General features: G+C 45.8%; 1 protein-coding gene across 5 annotated transcripts in view; it reads right to left on the reverse strand.

Moving 5' to 3' along the window:
- The window catches only part of LOC105669782 (zinc finger protein castor homolog 1-like), a 78,100-nt gene that overhangs the window by 23,322 nt on the left and 29,953 nt on the right, over positions 1-24,825 (reverse strand). For 3 of the 5 annotated variants that reach the window (XM_012362900.2, XM_012362899.2, XM_067351193.1), the window contains 4 exons: positions 23,913-24,358; positions 23,420-23,714; positions 7,023-7,441; positions 4,284-4,347 (listed from right to left, as the gene is read on the reverse strand). In XM_012362900.2, the coding sequence (XP_012218323.1) occupies positions 4,284-4,347; positions 7,023-7,441; positions 23,420-23,714; positions 23,913-24,358 (1,224 nt within the window). Of the gene's footprint in view, positions 1-4,283; positions 4,348-7,022; positions 7,442-7,936; positions 8,557-9,104; positions 9,466-23,419; positions 23,715-23,912; positions 24,359-24,825 lie in introns of those variants that run through there. The other 2 variants (XM_067351195.1, XM_067351194.1) reach the window with 2 other exon arrangements.

Raw genomic sequence — 24,825 nt, forward strand, 5'->3', positions numbered from 1 at the left:
ATGTGAAATAAATATCTAATTATTTTTTATTAAATATAGATAAAGTAACAAAAATAGAAATATAAAAATATGACAATATGAACTATTTTCAGGTTCGATAATGCAATTTCAAAGAAGCTATGCTTCCCAGAAGATAATTTTGCCAGAAATATACGTCACTCCTTAATTTAATAATTCTTAATACCCAGCCACATATGGCTATACCGGGGAATGATTCAGCAATCTTATGAATATTGATGTACGCTTCCTACGGTAATAGCCCAATATGCCTTTCAGAATCATCCAAATTGCTTTTCAAAAAGTACGCACGGAGGCGGTTAAAAGATTCTTTAATTTCCTGCGGTCGTCCGCGCGTTATGGACGGAAACTAAAGGTCGCCGAGGTTTGAACTCTTTGGTGTCTGAATCGTTGCACGTACGTATGCGGATCCTGTGCAGGTAATATAGTGGGGGCGGTGTGGTACGGCGAGACGGGTCGGGGGGAAAGAGAGAGAGAGAGAGAGAGCAGCGAGGCCCTGGAGGTCCGTAGCGCTATATGCAGAGAGAACGGTGCACCAGTTATTTATCGTAGCTCCTGTTTATGCTTTATTTGTTATTTGCCTGCTCGCTCCTCGACTGCCCGCGTCTGGCAGCCCGCGTGTAGATAGGCTACGCTCCTCTACGTAGAAACACCTACATTATCCGTCTTCCAGACTCGCGGCTTCATGATAATGAATCTGTTTCGTGTAATTAGATGTGCTAAGGCGGTCATTTAAATTTCCCGCTCAATCCTATTAGGTAAAAGTGTGTTTCTAACAGTTGCTTCTTTTGTAGAATTAAAATTGCTTCATTGTGATTTCGTTATTCGAGTCCCCTTCGCACGCACCGCGCACGGGGGACCGATAATTAAAAGCGGTGGGAATATTAAAGCGAGCGATTTTTTTGCACGCTATCGACGCCTCACGTTCTAAACATTACGCGCGTCGATTAATTAACCGTGTCCCTTTATAAATTGACAGATGCGGTCGTTAGTAATCGACAATGTCGATATTACTCGCGGTCGCGGCGCGATGGCGAGGTTTAATTAAATTGTATTTGCACGAAATTGATGGCTACAGATATCAACGAGGCCGTTAAGGCTCCTCCGTAAACGTATGTCGAACAGGTGCAGACCGGCGGCGGCGGCGGCGGCGGCGGCGGCGGCGAGCCGGGCGCATGTACGACGGCGATAATTGTTAAAGCCGTAAATTGTTATAATTAGTAAAGTCCACTGGTAGAATTCGGAGACCGGGAAGTGCCGCATTTCATCAAGATGGATCGAGACAAGTGGAGCGCAACTCCTTATTCTTTTTTCTCTTCTCCGAGGACGTACCTCGCACACGAGCTTTACGTCCAGCGATAAAATGGAGTGACAATCTTGGGAGATTTATCTTCGAATTTAACAAATCCGCGAAAGTACGATAGACCAATGTTAGATATTGATGCGAGAAATAAGAAGTCGCGCTGGTGATTCTGGAAAGTTTATCCCCCAAGGTTCCGAAGAAGTTTTATTAAAGACCAAACGCGAAGTGAATAAGCGATACTAATTCTCGTGAATTTATGCCCGCAACCGAGACTGTGGGAACGTGGTAGTATAATGTTCGAGGTATCAGTTTCAGAGTGAAAATAAAAATAGGAATATTTATGCGCGCAGACAATTGTCGGCGGGCCGCCGTCTCCGCCGCCGAAGTACCGGTCACAAAACGACCTAACCGTGCGGTAGCGATTCTGAAAAGTTCATGCCCGTAACAAGTCCGGCGGAGCTTAACGACCTAATGTTCGAATTACCAATCTCGCACAAGCACGTCATACGTTTACGCCGCATGCAACGTCGTTGATGGTCATCTTCTCCACGATGTAATGAAGGCACCTCGACGGAGGCAAGGTGGCCGCGGCGCGTCGATGTCAAACGCGGAGAATTAAAAGGACGACGACGGGCGTATCGGGCGGGCGCGAGGGGAGGAAAATAGGAGCGCATCTTCGGCGAGGAGGAAGAGGAAGGCGGGCGCGAGGGAAGGGGGAGGGGGGCGGGGGGGAGGAGGGGGAGGGTGGCGGAGGACGAGCGAGGAGAGTCGAAGACACTGCGAGAAAGAGAGAATAATGCGTTAAAGCAGCAACCAGCAACTACTCTAATTGGCCACTTTGTCCATTTATTCGATTTATTTAAATTATGGGACAATTGACAGTAGGCATTCTATTTTTTAAATCTCCCCGGCCAACCGGCTGATTGGGCGAGATTGGCGTGAGACACTGGCCCCACAGATTCCCCAGTTGTGGGCTTAATCAGCTCTGATTGCTAGCATCTCTCTCTCTCGCCCTATCGTTCTCTCTCTTCGTCCTCTCCCGTCCGTGCCTCTTTCTCTCGGCGCGTTTTCTTTCTCTTTCTCTTTCCACGATACGCATACATCCACGTACCGGCCTCTTCCTCTCGCACGCCTGCATTCTCTTTCTCCCCGGCCGGTACCCCTTTTGCTCGCGGACCGTTTCTCTTTCTCTCTTTCTCCTCCTTTCGATGCCCCGCTTAGCCGCGAACGACGTGTACAACGTACACATTTTATTTTATTCCATTTCGCCGCGGATCCCACCACGCGTTTAATATCGTCCGGCCGGCGTCGATTGGCCGATCCGAAATTGTGGGAATATGTCACTGGACGAGAAAATCCAAGCGAGGCCGCCCACTCTCTCTTTCTCTACTCGACGCTCCTCTTCGCGCGCGCGTCCCTCTTCATTCCGAGCGCTGTGATTTCCGTCGCGGAATCTTTTCACGGTTTCGATGGACGGGAATTGCCGATTGCGGAGTCATCGCGAATGTTTTCGAAGAAAATGACGGTTCGCGTGCCAATAGTGAAATGACGGCGAGGAGAAACGATTGATCTTAATGGTGCCTATTTACGGAGAAACATCGGCATGTTTATGTAATACAGAGCTCCGTCTATTACCGCGCGCACAGCGAACGATATTTATACGCAGTCGCAGATTCCCGATTTCTCCATACCGACGATTGAATCGGGAGTAACTTTGTATCGCGATGTCCCACACTTGTGCCAATAAAAATTCCAAGCTTCTTGCAGCAAGCTTTTCCTGCCCTGATTAGATAAATACTTTAGCCGCTGTGCGGCTGTTCCAAAAAAAAAAAAAAATATGAGACGCAGACGTTTTCAAACAACGCGGGGAGAAATAGAAATTGATAAATCCCGGATTTCTTTTATCGATGCAACCGATGCAACCGCCCCCTCGAGCCCCTCGTGGGAGCCGCGTTGGCACTCATCCCATTTCCTTCATAATTCCCGTAATGCTGTGGGCGGATATTCCAATAAAGGGGGAACAGCCCCCGGGCACAAAACACTGAAAGCGGCGGACGGCCGCGATTCGTCAGGTCGCGGCCACGTTTCACGGGTTTGGCGTGGATCGAGACAAATAAAGGTCGTAGGGAGAGCCGACGGCACTCAGCCGGCTTACGTATAGCATCAGATTTGTCACGTGGCATGCAGGAATGCGCAATGATTACTCAAAGATGCGGGCCCGCTGCGGCTGGGCGCACGCTGGATGCGATTTCTCCAGCTTGCGCGACGCGCGACCGATTATTAATTCTCGTTGGAAAATCCGCCGCTTTGCAGGGAGAAACGGAAATGGATTTCTGCGGGGGGGGGGGGGGGGGAGCATTTCGCAATAAGTCATATGTGCAAAAAAAAAGAAGCAAGATTGCCGCACTGGAATTTTCAAGTTTGTTCAGAAATGGATTCACTTATAAAATGTTAAGTTAATATTAATGTGGCGGTTTTTTTCTTTCCATTTAAATGGTATTAGTAATTCGATGTGTATGCATAAGAAAAGGGCAAGCTTTAATTGCATTCGTTCGTTAAGTCCGGCGTACATCCGGCTGCTTCCGCAACCGGAATACACGGCGGTCAGACTTTTGGCGAACGCGAACGCATACCGATTATTTCTATCCCGACGTCGTTAAAGGTCAGCCGTCGTCGCGTGTGTTCGATCGACAACATTGTCGCTGTTCTAATCATAGATTCAACGATTAAAGCGATTACAAATCACCTAATTTAACCGGACTTGCAACGAGCAAGTCGACGACCATCGACGTCCGCCACCAACGGGACGGTCTGTCTTTCTCCACTTGCTTCTTTTTTTTTTTTTTTTCTCTCGTGCCGTCCTTTTGTTCGCGCGAGCAGAGGGTCATCGAACGCGGCAGTCCCGATTCGAATCTAATTACGATCCCGATAATTCCGTCAGCAGGAGGAAATAGTAACTCACCGGAAACCTTCGGGTCAGCTGCCTCCACCTTCATCGCCGCCAGGCTCGCTATTGTCGGCGGTACCTAAAAGAAATACATTACGATGTACAATGCACCGGCGTGCTCAGGGCCGTATGGCAGGCGAATGGGGCGAGAGGCGAGAAAGGGAGACCCCGCCGCCCACGCGGCGGACGCGAGATGTTTCCGTAAAATCTGCCGAGCCGAAGGACCGGCCACTCGCGCCAACTAATCGCGCCGCGGCCCTTAGGCCCGCTCGTAAAAACGGCCGTCTAACACCCTTCGTTGAACCCCGGCCGCTACCGAGTGACGAAAGTCACCCCGCGGCGGATCCTCCGCGGCATTTCAATTTCGAGAGTGATCCAACGTCAAATATCGATAACGCGTCGTTCGCTCCCCGCCGCTCTCGCATTCTCGCGCAGACGATTCTCGTCATTTGTCGGATGTCCGAGCGAGCGCTAAAATTAAGAACGAGAGAGAGACCTGAGAAAAGACGAACGCTGCCACGGAGAGACTTCGCGCGAAGGAACGACACTCGCCGCCCCCGGAAGCCCCATTGCGGTTCAAATTATTCGAATGCTGTACGATTTCCGAAGCCCTAGCTGAGAGATCCCCGATCCGTGCCGTTGAATTTATGAACCGGTTACTACATCGTCCCCCGTCTATCCCCCCTTCCCTCCCCCCCTTCCCACCCCCTTCACCCTTTTCTCCGGATGTCCGCCCTCCTTGAAGATTATTTTCGAATCATCTTTTGAATTGAAGTGAACAGAGCGCGACTTGTTGTTGAAACTCGAACGAAAGTTTATCGCGCCAGCGTAAATTTATCGAAGGCCTCGAATTACTTGGCACATATAAATATCGCATAAACATATTCTATTACGCTGTGACGCATCCGTCGCATTATCGTACGACGAGGTTCTTTGTCCCGATCTATGAACTTCACTCCTAACAAGAGGCAACACCGAGCGATCGGGCGCGCGCGCGCCGGAACAATCGATTAATTCCGTTGAATCTAATAGAACTCGCCTCACGTATGTAACCATCGCGTTCCATCAATTTTGCAATCCCTAATCAAACATTTATATTCCCCGTTCATAATTATCGGTGACCTTCAACGTTTAATATTACGGATTGCAGCGTATCGCGCATAATGATATCCGGCCGACCGATGCGGCGCGGAATATTGGAAAAATTTCTTCGCACGCTTCGTCGTGGCTTCGCGGAGAGAGAGAGAGAGGGAGAGAGAGAGAGAGAGAGAGAGAGAGAGGCGATCGAATGCAAGCGAGCGCGCCTTTACGGTCGCGTTGCGTTTAAATTAACGCATTTATCGCCGGCGAAAAAGTTCGCGAAGAGAAAACGCGAACGCGAGGAAACAAATGGAAAATAATGTGCGTCACGATGTACATAATGCGAACGTATGCATCGTGGCACGGGGAGGAAAGTACGGGGGGGAGGGAAGGGGAGGGGGGTCGAAGAAAGAGAAAAAGATCGGAATGAGACAAGCGTGGGGCGAGAAGAGCGGCGACGAGAAGGAAAAGGAGAATCGACGTGGAGGGACGAAGAGAGGCGGAGAGAAAGAGAGTAACAACGAGAGAAAGAGAGAGACGTTGATAAAGGGGGGAACGAAAAGAGGGGGGGGGGGGGGCACGCCGCTTGAAGGAGGAAGTGGGGAAGGGGGGACGGGGGGATGGCGCGGGGCAAGAAGGGGGGCGAAGAGGGTACGCGAGAGAGTATAGAGGTATATGAGAAAACAATAGAGCTGATTTGCAAACAATAGAATAACGTTAAGACTCGAGTATTATACGCCGTTGTTACTTCTTGTGCCATAACGCCGGAGAGCATATGCCCATTAATATTCAAAGGCGAAAATAATGTAAACGACACGACAAAAATCGGGGGAATAATTTCAATTCTCCCTGTATGGAATTCCACAGCAGCGATCCCATAGTCGGATCGTCTGCGCGCGGTTTCGTGGCTGCTCTTTGGGTATCCCGGCGCATGCGAACATTCCTCTCGTGAAATCGCGTCGTTGATAATAGCATAATGATAATATACATAATATACCGAGTGCTGTTTCGTCTGGAAATGTGCAATAGAAAAAAAAGAGAGACAAGTTTTATCAAATACCTTTGAATAAAGCGCTTTGAAAATACGCGTGGAGAAATGAATTGCACCCGAAAATTTTGCAGATATATTGTAAGATACTTTATTCCTATTTCGTCTACCAAGAAGAGATGCCGGATCTCGAGGATAAACGATTCGATTAATAATAGAAAGCTCAAAGGTATTTGACAAGAGAATGATTTCCAGGCGGCGAAGTCTCTATCGACTTTTATTACGACGTATCATAACCGATTGTTCGTCGCTTACGATTCTAGGAAGCGCTGAATTATTCTAGCACAGTTAAGCTCGCACAGCTCCTGTCGGTAATTTTACGATCTGATGACGACTCGAGTCGGATGAGTCACCGCGTATTGTTTTTTGGGCAACTTATGGCTGTCTCTCGCTTTTGACGCCATAATTCAGCGCTATTTAAATTCTTAATATATTCTTGCCGAGTTCATTACACTCAATAGCTCCATAAAAATATATTAACTCCAAGATATTACACAGCCATTTCTTTCTGATGCAATAACAACAATTATGTGAATCTTAAAAATTATGCTACAATCTCAACAATCTCGGCTGAAGTGTAATCAACTCCGCGATAATTTTTAGATAAGTAGATTAAAAAAATTTACCCTCGAGTCCTCAGATTCCTCCCGTCTGACGTTCTGAAAAAGCACGCTGCCCATCTGAACCTGCAGATTCTGCTGCAGCAATTGCGCCAATTGCGGATTCTGCGATAGAATAGCCGGGTTTTGCTGTAATAGTTGCGCCAGTCCCGGATTTTGCACCAATATCTGACTCAGAGGTGAATTAGTCACGGAATGCAAAGGATGCTGCTGTTCTTGCGACTGGTGCTGCTGCGCTTGCTGCTGCTGCTGTTGCGACTGTTGTTGCAAATTCGGCGAGTTCGTGTTTGACGTTTGGCAGGATTGCGACAGGTTGCCGAGAGGTGGAATCGCACGTTGCGGACTTTGCGGAGTGTGTGGAGGCGTGGGTGGACTTCCGGGCGCCATCGAGGAAGCGTCCTTTTCCTCCTTCACCTTCGCTTTCCCTGTAAAAAAAAAAAAACATCTTTTTGTTATTTGAAAGATCTCGAATGTTTTTAATTTTTAAGAGCAATTGAAAACATTTTTATACAAAACAAACGCTGAACTCGTAATTTTAACGAGATAACATGAGTTGTGCACTATTACAACTTTAAGAATTAATAAGATATAAACTTTATGTTCGTTTTAATAACTTCGACACATCATTTTTGACTCACAGTATAACAATTTCTTTATAACTCTTGTATCATTTAGATAATTTCAATATTAAACAAAAATAATTCATCAAATAAGTTGTAACACGTAACATAAAATAAGAAATAATTAAAATTTCTACGGCTCGTGCAACTTCTTGAAATATGAGTTTTCTTTACAACTCGCAAACTAACACACGAGAATTACATTGTTATGCGTCAGAAGATTATTTTTTTTAAATGTCAAGACAGTTGACGCTTTAATATTAAGTCGTCATGCGTATTGTATTTATCCATCTTACTTACATGTACTTATATATACACTGAAGATGGCCTCAGCCATAATGCCGAAATTTTTTATTGTTATCTGTTATGTATTAGCCTATTAACTAATACGCACTGGTTTAAGTTGTATTAAATAACCTTTATTATACTATCACATACACGAACATAGGAGTGTTTAGTATGGAGTCAATACTCTGTGACGGCTCAGTGGTGACTGACTCTTACAACGATTGCCGAATTATCGCGATATTTAGAATACCGTAACATCGGTAACTCAGTTGACTTACTTATCGATACATCACATTATCATAATATGTAAATAAATCATTTGAGCAACAAGAGCTCAGGCTCTATAAAGCTTTAAAATATAGATTTAATTTCATAGAAATATTAAGAGCCGTCTCTTTAATTTTTATGTAATAAGAAGTTTAAACAAATTAAATTTATATATATAATATTAATAAAGTTTATAATAACTTTTAAAATAAATAAAATTTGAAATAAATTTCATAACGTAAAGCAGATGCATTCATAGACCGAGTGGTTTCGTAATTAATAACAAAGCGGTTTTATTATCGATATATAACTTCTTGCTCGAGAAATCCAAGGTGCGTAATATGTATTATTGGAGCTAACTGAGAAGTGGGGAAAAAGAGCGATCTGAGCATTGACGTATCGACGTTATTGACGTCTTCACGGTTGTCCGCGTGGCTTAACGAATAGCTGCGGAATATCGCGCGATCCATAAAATTGTTAACTTTGACGTCTTATCGGTGCCAACTTTAACGAACGCGTTTTCTACGCAAGCTGGCCGAGCAAAAGCGATCAAAACATTCGCGAACAAATGTTATTTATTGAATCGCCGGCGTAACCGAGCAAAATTCGTATATGTCTGCTTGATAAAAGCCGGCTGGGTATAAATCCTTCGAATTAAACGAACGCGAAAACTTCGTGCTCTAGAAAGGCTCGACTCTAGATAAGAAGCGTTATAAAATTACAAGCTATCGGTCGGAAACGATTGACTAGCCGATTCATATTCGCATTTTAATTTTTAATTATTGCCAGCTCACAAGACATCGTCATTCGACTGGCATTGTTTTAATTATTAAAAGCAGACTTGTTAAGTGAAATAAAAGAATATCGCTGCTGCCCGTTATTGTTTCGAATTATTGGGCCTCTTTGCACCTACCTACTTGCCGACTTCCAAAAATTCTGGAGTTCTGATCTTCGCCAGAATACCGGCGAGACTGACTCCTCGCGATTGCTTTCTTTCATTCTTTCCTGAATTCGAAAAGATCTTACAGAGGGGTGACCGATTTCCGGATTGGTCCAAGGGAAAAGAGAGTTGGTACAGCCGGATTGGTACAGCAAACTGAAAATAGGCGGCGATTCCACGAGGGACGTGCGGTTGCTTCAAGGTGAAGGCAGTAAAAGGGAGAGACCGCGGGGGAAGTTTTTTCTTGGGCTCGGAGTCGTGAAATTGAGACGTCCCGATTCTAAAAGCCGCGTAATCGACTGTTGGCAGGTACATCTGCTCCGAGCTATTCTATGGGGAAAAATATAAAAAGTTCGTAATACTGCTCAATACTCTATCGAATAGACTTCGATTGCTAATCGATCTTTTTGATAGTTTTTATAATAAAAAATGTAACTTGTACATGAACTCATATATTTCTTAAATAAATTCAATGTAGCTTGTTTTCTAAAATTTTACCAAAACTTATTGCATCTCAATAGTTATGATTTCATATATTTTCTGTAAATTAAAAGTAAATAAATTCTGTATATATAAAAAAAAAAAGAATTCTTTAAAACACTTTCAGAAATAAATTATTCATAAAGTAATGAGCAGCTAATAGAGCCTGAGCTAAGACTTAGTGCTCAACGTTTATTTATAAAATGTGATTTAAAGAAACATTACGTTTCGGCCTTCGGCTTAGGCCATCTTCAGTGTAAGTATAAAAACAATAAATAAATACAATGGCGCATAAATAAACTTGAACCTAACAATCTCGCCGTTACAAATTTGTCGCTAATAATCCAAGAACGATAATTTTCTATGTATTACTTTGAGAAATTTTTGGTTTGGAAAAATATACAGACCGTTAAAAAAGTGGACTTTTAGTCGCGAACAATTCAATGAAGATGACAGGTAAAGCTTGTTTTCAGTAGGTTTTTCACCCTGATGGGTATAATCCGCGGACACACCAGGTAGATAGGATGCGTTTTATTCGCGCAAGTAAGCCCTGAGAACGCCGGAGCTCGCGATCCTGGAGGTTACCAGTGGTTTTCGCTCGCAGGTGAGGTAAGAAATGAGGAAACGAGAAAAGGAGCATAATAGAAAGAGACTCGGAATTGGGAAAGGGCTTAAAGACCCCTTGAGAGCAGAACTCCGCGACCCCCCCGAAGGGGCACGTCGGGGTTTACCGATGGTTAGATCGATGACGTCTACTAAAATTACGAAACCCCTTGGATCTCTTTTTTTCTTGATTTATCCTTCCTCGTTTCTCGCGGTTAAGTCTTTCTTCCACTCTTCTTACAAACTATCCATCGTTCTTTCTTTTTTTTTTTTTTTCGTTAAACGAACAGAGCGTCCTGTATCACTGGATGAATGGTTCATTCGCCATCGACACAAGAGCTCTGCGGCAGTTTCAGTCGATGAAAAATGACTAGCCATCGTAATACGGACTCCCCCGAGAAACGGAAAAATGATGTATGTTGTGGGAAAATATTTGTCGCTCAATATGTCTTCAGCTCTCAAACTCGCCGATCATTTTGATCATCTGTATTTCTCGAACATCGTGATTACATGTAGAATTTTGCTCTTTTCATGTGATTAATAAAGGATTATAATTAACGAAACATATAACGAAGCAGGGACGTCATAAATAGCGCAAAAAAGTTCCGACGCTCGTTCCGGTATTAAATGAATTCTCATCTTCGCGAGAGAGATTCCTGAAGAATCGCATGCGTATACGCGTTTCGCTGTACCTCGCTCGCGGCCAGGTCCTTAAATTGACTCGATTTTTAAGGCCCAGTCTCTCTCACCGGAGGAAGATACCGCGCCGCGGGGATCCTGTGTTTCTCTTCCTCTGGAGACGTTCTCCCTTTCGTCTTTACTCCAAATCACCTTATGTAGCGGCGAGTCATGCTTCATCGATACGCAATCGTAGCAGAAAAACGTATTGCGATGAGTCATCCTCCCAACATTTCTCATTTATAAAATACCGTGCGATATATAACGTCGTTGGGAAACAAGAATAAACCTTGAGAATCTACTTAAGAAAATTGACACAATAAAATTTGTGAGACAAAAAATCAATTAAAAATTTCTTTTACAGAATAAATAGACTAGAAAATCGCGCAATCTAAATTATTCGCATAATTATTTGCAATAATTGAAAGATGTATCAAATGCTGGTTTTCGAAGAGGCTAAATTCAGAAGGCTTTGCATTACTATAATATTATCTGTTTGATATATACTTCTAAAAATCGCCGTAAAGACATTGAACAATAAAATAATCGAGATCATTCTGATACGCTCGGGGCTCAAATTAGAGACGGTGACTGACATTCGACCCCCATAACCTCGGAAGTCGTGCGCAAAAAAGGAAGGAAGGGCACGAAAAGACCTCGTCTCGAGCCCCATTTTTACGAGATACTTAAACCTTTAAACGGGTGCACACCGCGTAGATCAGATCGGGAAGCGTTGGAAAAAAAACACGTTCTCGGATTTCAAATTTCGCAGGGAAATCGGTTAACCCTCAAAATCAACTGCGACGACTCCGAGGGGATCGCGCGATTTTTCTCAGGGGTTAAATCGAGCGTGGCACCCGGAGAGATCTCGCATTTTTTTTCCCCCTCGCTCCTCCTCGAGTAGTCGCGCAGGTACCTGGACTGCTACCTGCACGCGTCCATCCCGGAAAGTTCGGAAAAGCGGAAAGAGAAATATCGTTGGGAGGCGAGAATAGCGCAGAGAAAGGGAAAAAAAAACGGGAGATTACGCGAGGAGCGTCGAGTGGGGAAGAAATACACATGCGAAGGGATTCCGCAACCTTTCATTTCTATCTCGTCGGCGCCTGCAGACCCGCCGTCCTTCCCCTCGGCATTCTAGGCCGCGAGGGTATGAAACAGGGGTAAAAGTGAGTTAATAGTCGGTAAAACGCCGTTCTCTGCGTGACCCGCAGGGGTTACCTCCGCGGGCGCACCTCTTCTTCTTCCTTCTCCCCTTTCACCCCGCGCGAACGGGTAGTTCCTCTGCTGGGGAGAATCGGAAGGGACGAGAGGTGGCTGCATAGCCAGAGAGGAAAACCGAGACGCGAGGACACTCCTTTCGAGAAATCTGAGTAATCGTTGTCGCCGACTTCCTGCGAAAGCTGCTTCTTCCAACGTGACCGTTCTCGAATTTCCGCGTGAGAATATTAGAAACGGATCGAAAAATGTGTAAAGTTTATGTAAAAAAAAAAAAAAAAAAAAACGTAGCAGCGGCAAAAAATTCAAACATACAGAGACACAATGCGATAAAATAATAAATAAAATAATAATGGATAAATTATTACCTAACCGTGTGGCTTTTAACGCGATCTCTTCGCCCGACGCACATGTTACGTGAATTCGGTATTCCAAACACAAAAGTAAGATTACCGGCGGACAGGCGGCTTCGCCTTTCTTGTTTCTCGCCAGAATCGAATTTCGAGCGCTTCGTCGTCGTGTAACGAAACACGCGCGCGTTCAGAGCCTCGCATTACGCGTGCCTAACTACATACGTGGTTAGACGTCGTCCAACCCGGAATCGCAAGCGGAAGTACAAGCCGCCGGGAACGCTCGCATCAAATCGAGCAACAGATACACCTGACCCGATCGAGCGATCGATGTGCATGCGCACGGAGAATCATGAAGAAAAGCCGACTTGGCGCAAATCTCCGTGATAAATCGCCGATTCGCTATCGACTCGTCGTAATCGAGGACGATATATCGACCGCGGCGAGCGCGCCGGTCGTCATTAGAGCTCTCGTCCGACACCGTGATCTCGCGCATTCGTCGAGGATGAGGGAATGTAACGGATACGCAAAAGAGCAACGCGAGACCTAACAAATCGCGAACGAACCGACTTTCGGAGAACGCTCGGGACGACGATTTATAGCGCAAAACGAGTAGATGTTTTCAGATTTATGACGAACCGCCTCGTTGCACGAGCAAGAATTGATGCGCGCCGTTCCTCCGCTTTTTTATCGCAATCGCTGCCTCGAAAGCGGGAATCTTAGCCGGGTGTAACGTTTCCAAATTTTAATATTTAACGACGGGCAGAGATCGGGCAGGGAGACCGGCGTGGCACGGCCGCGAGATAAAGAACACGCAGAGTCCCGCGGGGTCCATTTTTAACACCTAACAGAAGTCGAGATGCCCAGCCGTGATTAGCCTTCTCCCCGGGCCCGATGGGCCCGGGCATTATCCGGTGAGAAATTGGCGGTCGTTCGTTTCTTTGTTCCACGCGATTTTTTATTGACTCAAATTCCGGAAAAAAAGGACGGAGCGCGGGGAGCGGGGGTGGCGAACACGGGGTAGGGGCTACGAAATGACGGTTTAGAGGCCCGCGGTACTACGTGTGGGAGGCAGTTAAATGGATAAATGAGAAAGGAAAGAGCTGATGGAAAAGGAGATCAGGAGAAAGAAAGAAAGAAAGGAGGGAAGAAAGGAAAGAAGAAAGAAATGTTAAGATAGAAACGAAAGGAGAATAAGCGCGGGGGCAGGAGAGGGGGCCCGGGGGAAGAGAGACGCGGGAAGGAGGGGGGGGGGGAAGAAAAAAGGGCCAGTGAACAACTGGCCGCGGCCGAACGCAGAGCTGCGCTCATTTTTTCTCGTGGCCGAACCCGAAAACCCTTTTATGCCCACCCAAGATTAATTATCCTCCATACTCGAAAAATGAAACTCGCCGCGAACAAAGGAACGCCGCGCGCGCTACTCTCGGCGGTCCTCTCGCGCGCGATCAAACCCTCTGTTGTCCAATCGCTGCTCATTCGCGCCCGATTCAACGGCGGGTCTTACGAGAGGTGGAATCCTCGATATATGAGAAGAAAGCGCGGACTATTTAATAACGAACTCGACTCCTCTCCCTCGAAATTCGCATCTCACGTTAAATGCCAAATGAGAGTATTTTTTTTTCTCTCCCGACATAACATCGTGTGCAATCTTCATTAAAAGCGTTTGGAATTGGACGATAATAATTTATGCTAACTGTGAGCATCATCAATCGATAGCGCAAAGGTGCGCTACGTCACGCATATGGTGACAGAATGGCTAGCGGAGAATTATCATGATAATAAAGCGAAAACGACACACTCCGGCATATTTCGCAATTTTCTATAATAGAGCGAGCCCGAAACTCGCGTATCGAGAAGGGAACAAGAGATTGGGCTCGGAAGGGGGCGGGAGGAGCAGGGTAGAATCTTGTTAGACTGAAAAAATTCCACGGAACAGATTTGAATATCGCATAATGTCGAATTAATGCCGGAAATTCGACTCGACGGGGCCCCTCCCGACGCGCGGTAATGGGGCCCCCCGAAATTTCGTAGCGACCCCCATAAAGCGGTTTCGCGTATGGAAAACGTGTCGAGGCAATGAGCCCTTCCCCTCCTTCCAGGCTGGCTGTCTGCTGCCAGCGGGGCCTTACGACGCAGAAACCCTAATAATTCCCTGACAGTGGCCTTTAGTCTCGCCATTTTTGCCAGGTCTCCAGGAGTTTACGATTTTCTCTCTCGCTTGGCAAGACGGGAGGGAAATATCCTCTGATTATTCAACACATATGCAAATCAACCGGAATTAATCGCCGCAGCGAAACCATATTGTAACGCTGCCCCTCTGCTCGATTACGTGCAATTTTAAGATATTGTAAAATATTTTTAAGTATTTTGTTTCTTTTTTTTTTCATTTCTAATACGTAGATAATTTTTAAAGAAATCTAAAAAAAAACAGGAAAAAAAACGCAAAGTATACAATAATTTATTTATGTTACACAAAGTATTCAAGATGTTCTACTTATGTTACATAAAAATAATATTTCAGCAATGGACCTTATTCGCATTCACAACTCAGCGAATTCGTGTTTCTCTATCTTTTTCTGGAGCAACCGGGGGCCACAGCGGGGGAAAGAAGTACCCCGCGCGTTCTTCTTATTTTACCCGAGGTCGGGTCCCATCCTTTCTTTTTGCTTGACATAATTTAAAATTTATGAGTTCGAGAATCGTTTATGCACGGCCATTCTCTCCTTCCCGCTCGCTCTCTATCTTTCTCCGCAAATGCCATCCTTGTCTTCCCCTCAATCGCGTTTCTCCCCGACCGACGTGGTTTCGCCGCAGAATTTGAATATTAAGATTAGACGAGCTTTAATGCCTCCTACGTGCCCCTTGCTCCCACCTCTCGCCCTCTTCAGCTACGAACGCCACGGAAATTCTACGCAAAAGATGTTTTCATAAAACACGCACAGTTCCGCGAGCTGTCGGTAAAGCTCTCCGCTGTATTTGCACACGAGGAAGACTCTCGTCGAATAAAGATCACAACGTGCCTCCTTGTCACCGATGCAAGTAGGACGTGTCGCGCGTAATTGGTGCTACGTCCGTCGTATTTAACTGGTACTTCTTTAATGGTTTCTCGCTTCCGTCCTTCTTCAGCTTTCTCGCCCTCTTGTACTCGACATGAATACATTCTCGCGAGTCGGAAAATCCGCGGTCTTTAAAATCGACAAATTCAAAAAGAAGATAGAACGGACGCGAATGAAAGAATATGACGGAAAGAGAGAAAGAAAGAGAGATGGAGAGAGGTAGAAGTTCATTAAGACCGCCGATGCCACGGGCACCGTATTAGGTTGGACAAACTGGTTTTCGCGGATCTTTTCTCTTCTCTGCATCATCCGGCGCATCGGTCCCGGATAAAAGGCTCCCGAGATTCGGCATGGCCCTTAACCCTTTATTTGGCAATGTCGCCCTGGAGCAACGCGATTTCTCTACGCGAGCCCTTCATGCGAGTCGGCAATATTTTTGCCCACGACGTTTACGGATTTGTCTGACGGCCGTCGTAAAGAGAATTCTCCGGTGTTTTACTTATAAGGCGACCATGCCTTATTATTGATTACATGACTATTAAATGACTATTAAATAATAAAGATTATATCCGATTTGAAAAGGTATCTCACTTTACAATTACCTTCGATTTTCAAGAAAGCTAACGGCAACGGACAACAATTCCAAACATTCTAAAGTTAACTTGTCAATTTGACAATTAACTATAAATACCTGGCAAAGGCACAACGAATTCTTGCGCGACTGCCAAAGTATCGATGGCGCGCGAATATCGATCGGCAGAAACGAAAGAGTGAGAATTATGCATTTTCGTGCCGCGAAATAAATCTCGCGAAGCAAATCGCATTTTTTTCCTGGACTGTACCGGCCATGTGTTTTCGGGTATCTGCACTCCCACGAGAGATAGTCTTATTTTCTCGTTTGTCCGTCACACGGTCTTTTCAAGCGGGATTCCTCTCAAGATACTTTCAAATCAGAGCGACATCCGACGCGAAGGGCGTGAAGGGCTATCGACGCCCTCATGTTCTCGAGCATTCACAGTTTTCTCATAGACAAATACATCTACTTACATTTCTTTTATATTCTCGATACACTCATACGCTTCGAATTGTCTCGTAGATAGTTCAAGCCAATTTTTTTTTTAGCTCGTGATTATTTTTGAAGCTCCTTCTAACAAATGCACTTGACGTGTACGTGACAAATGATTGTTAAACATTTTTAACGTTTCAAGTAAGAACAATTCGTCGAGAGTTTCGTTAACGATGGGGCCACGACACCATGCGGTTACTAGCTGTGAAGAATAAGAAAAAGAAGGAAAAAAGACGACAGCCACAACAACGACGACGACGACGACAACGACGAAGGAGATCCTCCTCGGCTAGGAATGCCTCCTGATGGATTGGTCATCCGTGATTAATTTGACAAGCTGACTTTCTGGTTTTCGGAGACTGACAAGGGGCCCACGGGATCTGAGCGCCCGTGAGGCCTAATGGGCCTTCTCGGTCCTCTCTCTCTGGCTCTCCCTATCTCAGCGCACGTATCGAAACCAGAGGTGGGATAGTTTGAAAAATTAATCGAGCCTGCGGAGTCTCCGTGGAAATGCTAATGGAAGGTCGCCTTTTTCACTCGATTATCGACACCGCGAACGAGAAGAAGTGGAAAAGAAGTGCCGCGAACGAGGGCGAGGTAGAAATCTTCTTCTCGTCATCCACGGCCTTAATCTCGATGTACTAATCGACAATCTCGGAGGATTCTTGAGAAAGACGAGTCGCGCCGTTTCTAATGTTAATAAGGAGTTGTGTCTACAATCACACAAATCGGAAATGTCAATAAGACGCGACGATCATTTGGAAGACTTGTAAATTTTCTAGCGATAACTGATCACATTAATCACATCGAAAGACAAAAGTTTTATTAATTATTACAAAGACGTTTGAATCGGGATACAATATTTCAAATCGCGTCCTTCGGAGAAAAGCAGTTTTCGCGAATATGGAATTTCTCTCGAGCTCGAATACAAGCGAGGCTAATCTCGAGACTGCGCGAAACCGGTACTCGTAAAAATAAAATTATCGTGGATGCGACGAGACATTCACCGGATCCCGATCCATTGATTCGATGAGAACTACTTGTCGCCGGCGTTGCGTCGGCGAGGATGACACAAAGGGGGACCGTAAAACTCACACCTCGCCGGCGCAGCGTGAGTGGATGCACAGCGAAATAAAGTAATAAAGCGATCGCTGCACTTACTCCGCGATATTCTTCGCGTCGGGTCGTGCAGTCGAGGAAAGTGGCATGTTGAGAAAAGGGACGCGGCTGAAAGCAACGTGCCAACTGGCCGTAAAAAAAATAATCGCGGAAATTTATTGAATTTATTCGTTATATAATGCTTAACGTTCACATTTTTATGTTGAAAACAAATCATGGATAAATTGCAACACAAAGCGAAAATTGTATTATCTTACATCTTGCGGAACGTTGATACTTATCGCTTTTAATTTAACACTCTAATATAAAAGTTTTTATCTTGAATAACTTGACTTCTGTTCGATGAAATATCTTTAAATAGAATCACTTTATTACAATTATGCTCACACTCACAGTTGAAGGACTGTTTGTCATAATAAAGCGTTAGATAATTTCTTTGTTGAGAATCAAAGATAGGAGAATGATAATTAAGGTACCGTTGAAAAGCGTGGTGCTGTACGATGTTTGTCATCGGTTCGCTCGGAGAATCCGTAGGAAGGAAAGAGGAACGCACTCGAGATAGTTACGCGTTAAACGGCAATGGGACGAGGAAGAGGAGGAGAAGACGCGAGTTCCGGGTTGACAGTCGTTAGACGAGGACGAGAAGCGCGGGACCGGGAAACGGCGAGAGATCGACGTAGAGCTGGAATTAAACAAATAATCTTCGGCGAGCGGGGAATCCGTTAAGGCACGAAAGTACGGCCGGTAAAAGGAACCTATTGAATTCTAAATTTAAACGATGTCCAAGTGTCAGCGAGCTGACGGGCAAAATAAACAAGATGCCGCAAGGAGTACAGGAAAAAGAGTGAGGGGAACGCTCGCGCAGAATGAACGAGAATGGGAAAGGATTTCACGGAGGATATATATATATATAATATGTCGGACCACTTTTTCGTTTGCCTCACATTCGCCCTCGGTATATTAATTTCACAAATGAATAAAATTACATTTCGCTTTAAGATTTTAAATCGATTTTTCTTTTTCGACCGAGAGTGTAGATTGTTTTTAAATTAGTTTTATATTCCATTACGGAAATTCCCGCATTAATTCCGCGAGCCTTCATCGACGCGATGATCCAAGATGATTTCGCAAAAACATCCACTCTCGCGGATAATAACTGCTTATAATCGGCGGCTTAACTTGATTACCGTTCTATACTTTTCTACTCGTCGAGGCCTCCGTGTTAAAGTTCATTGATACGTCAATTTATAATCGCGGAGAAAAATTCTGAATCTTCGTAAATAATCGACTCGTGACGCAGACAGGCTCGTTAACGATTCCAATCGCGATGGTGTCAATCGCTATCTATAAAAAAAAAAAAAAGAGAGAACGATCCGAGAGATATGTAAAACCGTCGTGAACGCTGCTTTGCTACTGCAAAGACTGTACCGCGTCCAACGTCAATAGAATTTCATCGTCCCCCCTTTCTGCCGTCGCTCTCTGACTCAGAACTTAATTGGAGAACAAAAAAGCTGAGGAGATCCAATTGACCCGGAAGCGGACATCAACGCGGCGCGGATGACGACGACGATCGTACAAATGGTACTAGAAAAAACACGAGTCTGAGGAAATTGACCATAAATGGGCACGACGAAACTTCAAAACAATAATCGAATTGTTCGCTTTTTCTTGCGCAATTAATTGCATTAATTTTTAATACGCCGGCGCCTTTGCCAAACATTAATTCGAGCTAATCTTTGTTGCAAAAAAAAAAAAAAAAAAAAAAAAATTCAGCTGAGAAAAATATGCGCGGCCATGAAATATGTCTGAGGAGAACAAGAGTGCCGGAGAAAAAAAAAAGAAAAAGCGAGAAATACGCGATCGAGCGAGAGACGAGGTATCGACGACGGATATGATGATGATGAAAAACGAGGTACTTTCGAGAATCGATAGAGAAAAGAACGGCTCGTTGCGGAGCGCAAAGAGGGAAAGATAAAGAAAGGAACAAGACGAGCGTGTAGGGCCCTGCGGGGCTTCGGGGGAGCTCGTAGCAGCACGTGTGTAGCAGAAGCGAACTCGGGGCCCCAGTTCGGTCCGTGGCTCGTAAAGCCTTTCATAAAAGCTTTCATAAAACGTTTCACGATCTCGTCGTACCGCGGGAATCCAGCGCGCCGATCAACGTCTCGCGCGATACGTCGATCTTTCTCTCCGCGCTCTCTTCTTCTTCCACATCCATTCTGCACGGCAAATATTCTCGGTCGAGCTCGCGATATACATTTTATGCGTTGAAAATTGAAAGTAAAAACTCAATAAAATAAAAAGTACCGCGGACACTCTAACGCGGCATAAATCATTCAGAAAATCGCAGAACGAAAATCCTGAGATAACAAGCAGCGCGAGCTTGTATTTATTTTTATTTTTTTTGCACTACTTTCTCTTTTTTTTAATTTATTCCGTTTTCGCTATTTCCTACTTGCATAAATTACGCGGAGAGATATCGCGTGATTTTCGGCGATTCAGCGGTTGGTCGGACACCTGAAATCTTTAACGTCTCTCGTCAAGCAAGGAGGACGACTCTTTGTTCCTCGTCCAAGGAGGAAGCTCCGATTTCGATCTCGCAACGATTCGTCGTCGGGGAGATCATCATACCTAACTCATACGTGCCCGAACGAGGTACGCGCTCGGAGACATAAAAGCTCGTAGCCAGGCTGATCCAGACCCCCCCCCTCCCCCTCCCGCCGGATTCCCCTCTCCTTAACGCTACCGATTCTCCGCTCCTTTCCTCGCTACTAACGTCTCGAATTAAACCCGACCGGCAGATACGACAGATTCGTTGAATAGCGGTCGAGTTGGCTGGCTTTTTGAATCCGGCATCGCTTAACGAAGGGTTCGCCAGCGGCTGTTTCTCTTTTTGACGCGGTCTCAAGAGAAGGCTCACTTTTCGAAACGAGTACTTTTTGTCGAAAGAAAACTTTTTTTTTTTTTTAAAGAAACGATATTTTTCATCCAAGTTTCTAGCCGAAATCTTGAAGCAACTGAACTGAGAGACTGGCTCGAGCGAGTTGAAACCCTTTCTGTCGTCAGACACACGTGCGTATATCGCCAAATAGATAATCATCCGGCATAACGTCAATTACTTTTTAAGTCGTCGTTAAATTAGACGATGATCTATACATAGAGAGAAGGAGATAGCCCCGTCGATCGTCGGCCCGGGCCGATTTCAAGCGAATTTCCTCGCCCGACGGGTGGCACATTCGGCGATCAGTCTTCCGACGCGGCGCTGCGAACGGATATCGTTAAAAAACGTAATCGAGACGAGGGAATCAGTGTGCTATCAGTTAATGAATCTGGCCCCGTGCGACAGGACGATGCCCGGGGGCCTGCGAGGAGGAGAAGGAGAGGAGGGGGGGGGGGAAGGCCTGTCTCTCGAAAGTCTCCGCGGGCCCTGACAATGGCGAGGCGTCCGACGAATTTCGAAAAGGACAAAAATAAAAAATGATCCTGCGTGCTCGCGAGAGGAAGCGTGGACGGAGAAAGAGAAAAGATTTCTCCTCTTTCTCTCCGCCGTCCGCTCCTTCCAGCGTCTGCTGCGTGCCTGCCCGCTGTCCGTCCGACTGTCCGTCTTCTCTTTTCATCCTTACTGCCTTTTATCCGGCTGGAATGATTAATGGGTTCACGGAGGCACCGCGGTATCTTATTCCCCTCGCCCCTCATCAGACCCCCTCCCATCGACCCACCGAAGCGCCCGTCTCTCTTCCACCCGCGCGCATAGGCCGAGTTTTCTGGTTTTCTTCGCGCCGGATTATATCGCCCTTCCGCTCGCCCGGCATGGCGATTGTACGACATCGGTACACACCTTTTCTCTGCCCTCGGTGTATCGCTTTAATATCGCGGCGCCATGAGATGGAGCGATTAATCGGGCGGAAAGTCTGACGTATAGATTAGACCTCGCCCGTGACAAATATTAAAAATGGAAAGAACATACAGATCGTTAACAAAATTAACTTTTAACTATATGAGAGAAACAAAAACAGTCATGTTGACGTCACGGGTGTTTCCAGATGTTAAATATAGACAATTTCCCTCCTTCTCTTTCAAATGTGAAACGATAAATACATTGTCGGAGGAAGAAACTAATACATAACATATTTGTCGACTTGTCAAGGCAAGGGTTCACAGAGGCGAATAATGTTCGTCGGAAAGAAGTATCATCCTCCCCTTTTTTGCCGTCATCTAACGTGTCATTGTCAAGATGCGTGTTACCGCTCTTTTACATGATAAATTACACGTGATTTTTTTCTATCAATCGCGACGATACCGTAAAAAACTCGACTTTTGTTCTCGTCATTGTAGGTGGCCAGTTGGGAGACGCGGCATTGAGAAACAAAACGGATGAAAAGGCGAGAAATATTCCTCGCTCAGATCTTCATTATGTAATATGCAAAATGTATCACGTTCAAAATATTGTATCAAATGTATCATTCCCGGCCAATATTTCGTCTAGAAACGTGCGGATTTATACGTCGTTAATTCGATCGGTAAATTATTCTCTACTGAAAAAAAAAACCGCACATTTACATATTGTTATAACTGTCGCAAAAATTATTGGATCAGAATGAATAAATTATTCAAATTAAATAAATCAATTTTCAATTATATCATTTCACTCCGTCAGTGTTTCAATTAAAGTTTCTGTATACACACTTGAAGAACTGTTTTCGACAAGTAAGTAATTCGCGCCCGAGGCGCTAAGAGGAAAGAACGCGTAAGTTAAAGAGACTTGAGAATTCCGGACCGCCGGCGAATTCTCGAGAGCGTCAACCCACGCTGGTCGCCGCGCGCAACGGGAAACGATGACGCTGGCTGATCTCGAAGGCATCCATCGATCGCGGGTCGGGCGGTCGACGCTTAGCGCACAGTCGGCACCGACCGACTTTATGAGTTATAAGTCGGCCATCTTGCGAGAGCCATCACATATTCACGTGCGCACATATGCGATGCACCGGCAATATGTAAGTGCCACATTCTGTTCTGGTGCAACGTACAGTCCCGGCTGAAAGCCGCCGTGGCTCTCGAGCGAGCCTCCGGCCGTGCGAGCGCACGTATCGCCAGAGAGAAGTGCATTCGTTTATCGCGATGCCGGCTGACGTAACCGCCGCTCGACAGAGGCTTCTAATTCATATTGCATCGAACGATCCATCGCGGCTACCAGGAGCGCGCGATCAACGATTTCCGACGAGCCGCCGGGAGAACAACCGCTCGCACCCTTGTCACAAATATTAGTTGGCGCGAATTCGCGGAAAACAAGTTAAATCGACGGTCTACGAAAAACGCGACGGCAACATCGGAATTTTGCCTATCGATAAATCTCGCGGCAAGCGAGGCGCAGAATTGACACCCGGCCAAGCGCGATCGCGAACGTCAACCAGTTGCAGCCGGCGGTCAATTCCGCGCCAACCCCGAATTTAATGCCAACCAATCCGCGCTTCTCGTCTGTCCGACGATTTTCTCAGACGCGGGCGGTTCTAATTGCCGATCGGAAAAGACCGAGCAGCCAAGATTCTCTCGATCGCTTCGTTATTTATATCAAGAAAACAATGCTTTGACAATTGTTCAAAACTATAGCGATGATAATGCTATAAAATATCCAAAAGTCGCCGTTCAATGCTCAGCTTATACCGTCGAGACTTTACACGTTATTGATTTATTTGCGGGCAATTGCTGAATTTGGAAGGCACTCACCTTGAGGTTGCTGGCTGATGTTCGGGTTGAGGAACGTGGGCGGCAGTTGCCTGCTGACCGACTTTGCCACTTCGCCTCCTGCTAGCCCGTAGATCGCCAGGAGTTCCTGCATCGTCGACTCGGCGAACTCGCTCATATTCTCGAAGGGCTTCCGCTCCTCTATCTCGACCTCGCCATCGACGTCATTGCCCCGCTCATCTTCGAACGGCGTATCCTGATCGTCCAAACGAGACGACTCCGCGTCCAGAACGCCGCTCCCGCTTCTTTCCGACGAGTCGGAGTTCGGGCTCCTCGCCTGGACACACATTTAGCAATCGGAATTTTAGAATTAAACATAATCATTATCGATAAATAAATTCTCTTTGATTAATATCGCGAGAAAGATGCTTGAAGACAAAGTGAGCACATATTTTATAAGAAATATTCACTGCGAAAAGAAATAAAAATCAGAGAAAGAGAGAGAAAGAGCAGATATCGATCAATCGCGACTTACCTCTGTGCCGGGGGAGTACAGCTTCCGCGACCTCAGCTGCTCGAGCGTGACCGTGTAGCCAAGAGAGTCTCCGCTATCGTCGTCGGCCTCGGAGGACGGCGGCCTGGTGGTGACCGAGAGGTCCATCGGACTGACCTCGTTGTTATTCAGCCTCTGTTTCGATCTCTCCTCGGCCGGCAGCAGCATCGTTTTCCTCTCGTATTCGAGGATCTCGCTGGAGCTCTCCTCCACGACCTCCGGCTCGTCGTCGTCCCTCTCGGATTCGTCGGACACCTCCGCCATCCGGCTGCTTATGGGCTTGAAATTCTTCCGCTTGTTCCGCGGCTTGCTTTGGATACTGCTGGTGATCTGCAACTGGGCCTGGGCCTCGTACTGGGAATCGCTGTCCTGATCGGCGGCGCCCCGTCGGGTCGTCGCATAGTAGACCGAGTCGGAAAGCATCTCCGCTGATGGAAGACGAAATTTATTCCATCTTGTTTGAATAAGTCGCTATAATCCTATCGTTCCGTTCGATATTAATAAAATGTACGAAAGAATCGAACGAGTTCTAGAGTTTTTCGCTTATCCGCGATAAATTTCAGCGCAACTACAAAGACTATTGTCGACTGTGACAATATATAAACGCATATAGAATCATCGATTTTCTCTCGTTTTCGATATTCCGCGAACAAATCAGTAGTATAAATCAGTTTTATAGAAACAATTAATTTTTTTGCAGAACCAGTTATTCCATTGCGGAGACAGCTTCTCTTCGATCTCACAAATAATTCAGGAATGCCGGATAAGAATAAATGCGATTTGAATAAGTAATATGTCTTAGCATTTGCATTGCGAAGGTAGAGGCGACAATAGTCACTAATTCCGCGTAACGAATGCTGCAGCGTTTCAAGGCGATGGCGCGTAAGCGCGTTGC

The sequence above is a fragment of the Linepithema humile genome, chromosome 3 (genome assembly GCF_040581485.1).
Source record: "Linepithema humile isolate Giens D197 chromosome 3, Lhum_UNIL_v1.0, whole genome shotgun sequence".
Lineage (NCBI taxonomy): Eukaryota > Metazoa > Arthropoda > Insecta > Hymenoptera > Formicidae > Linepithema > Linepithema humile.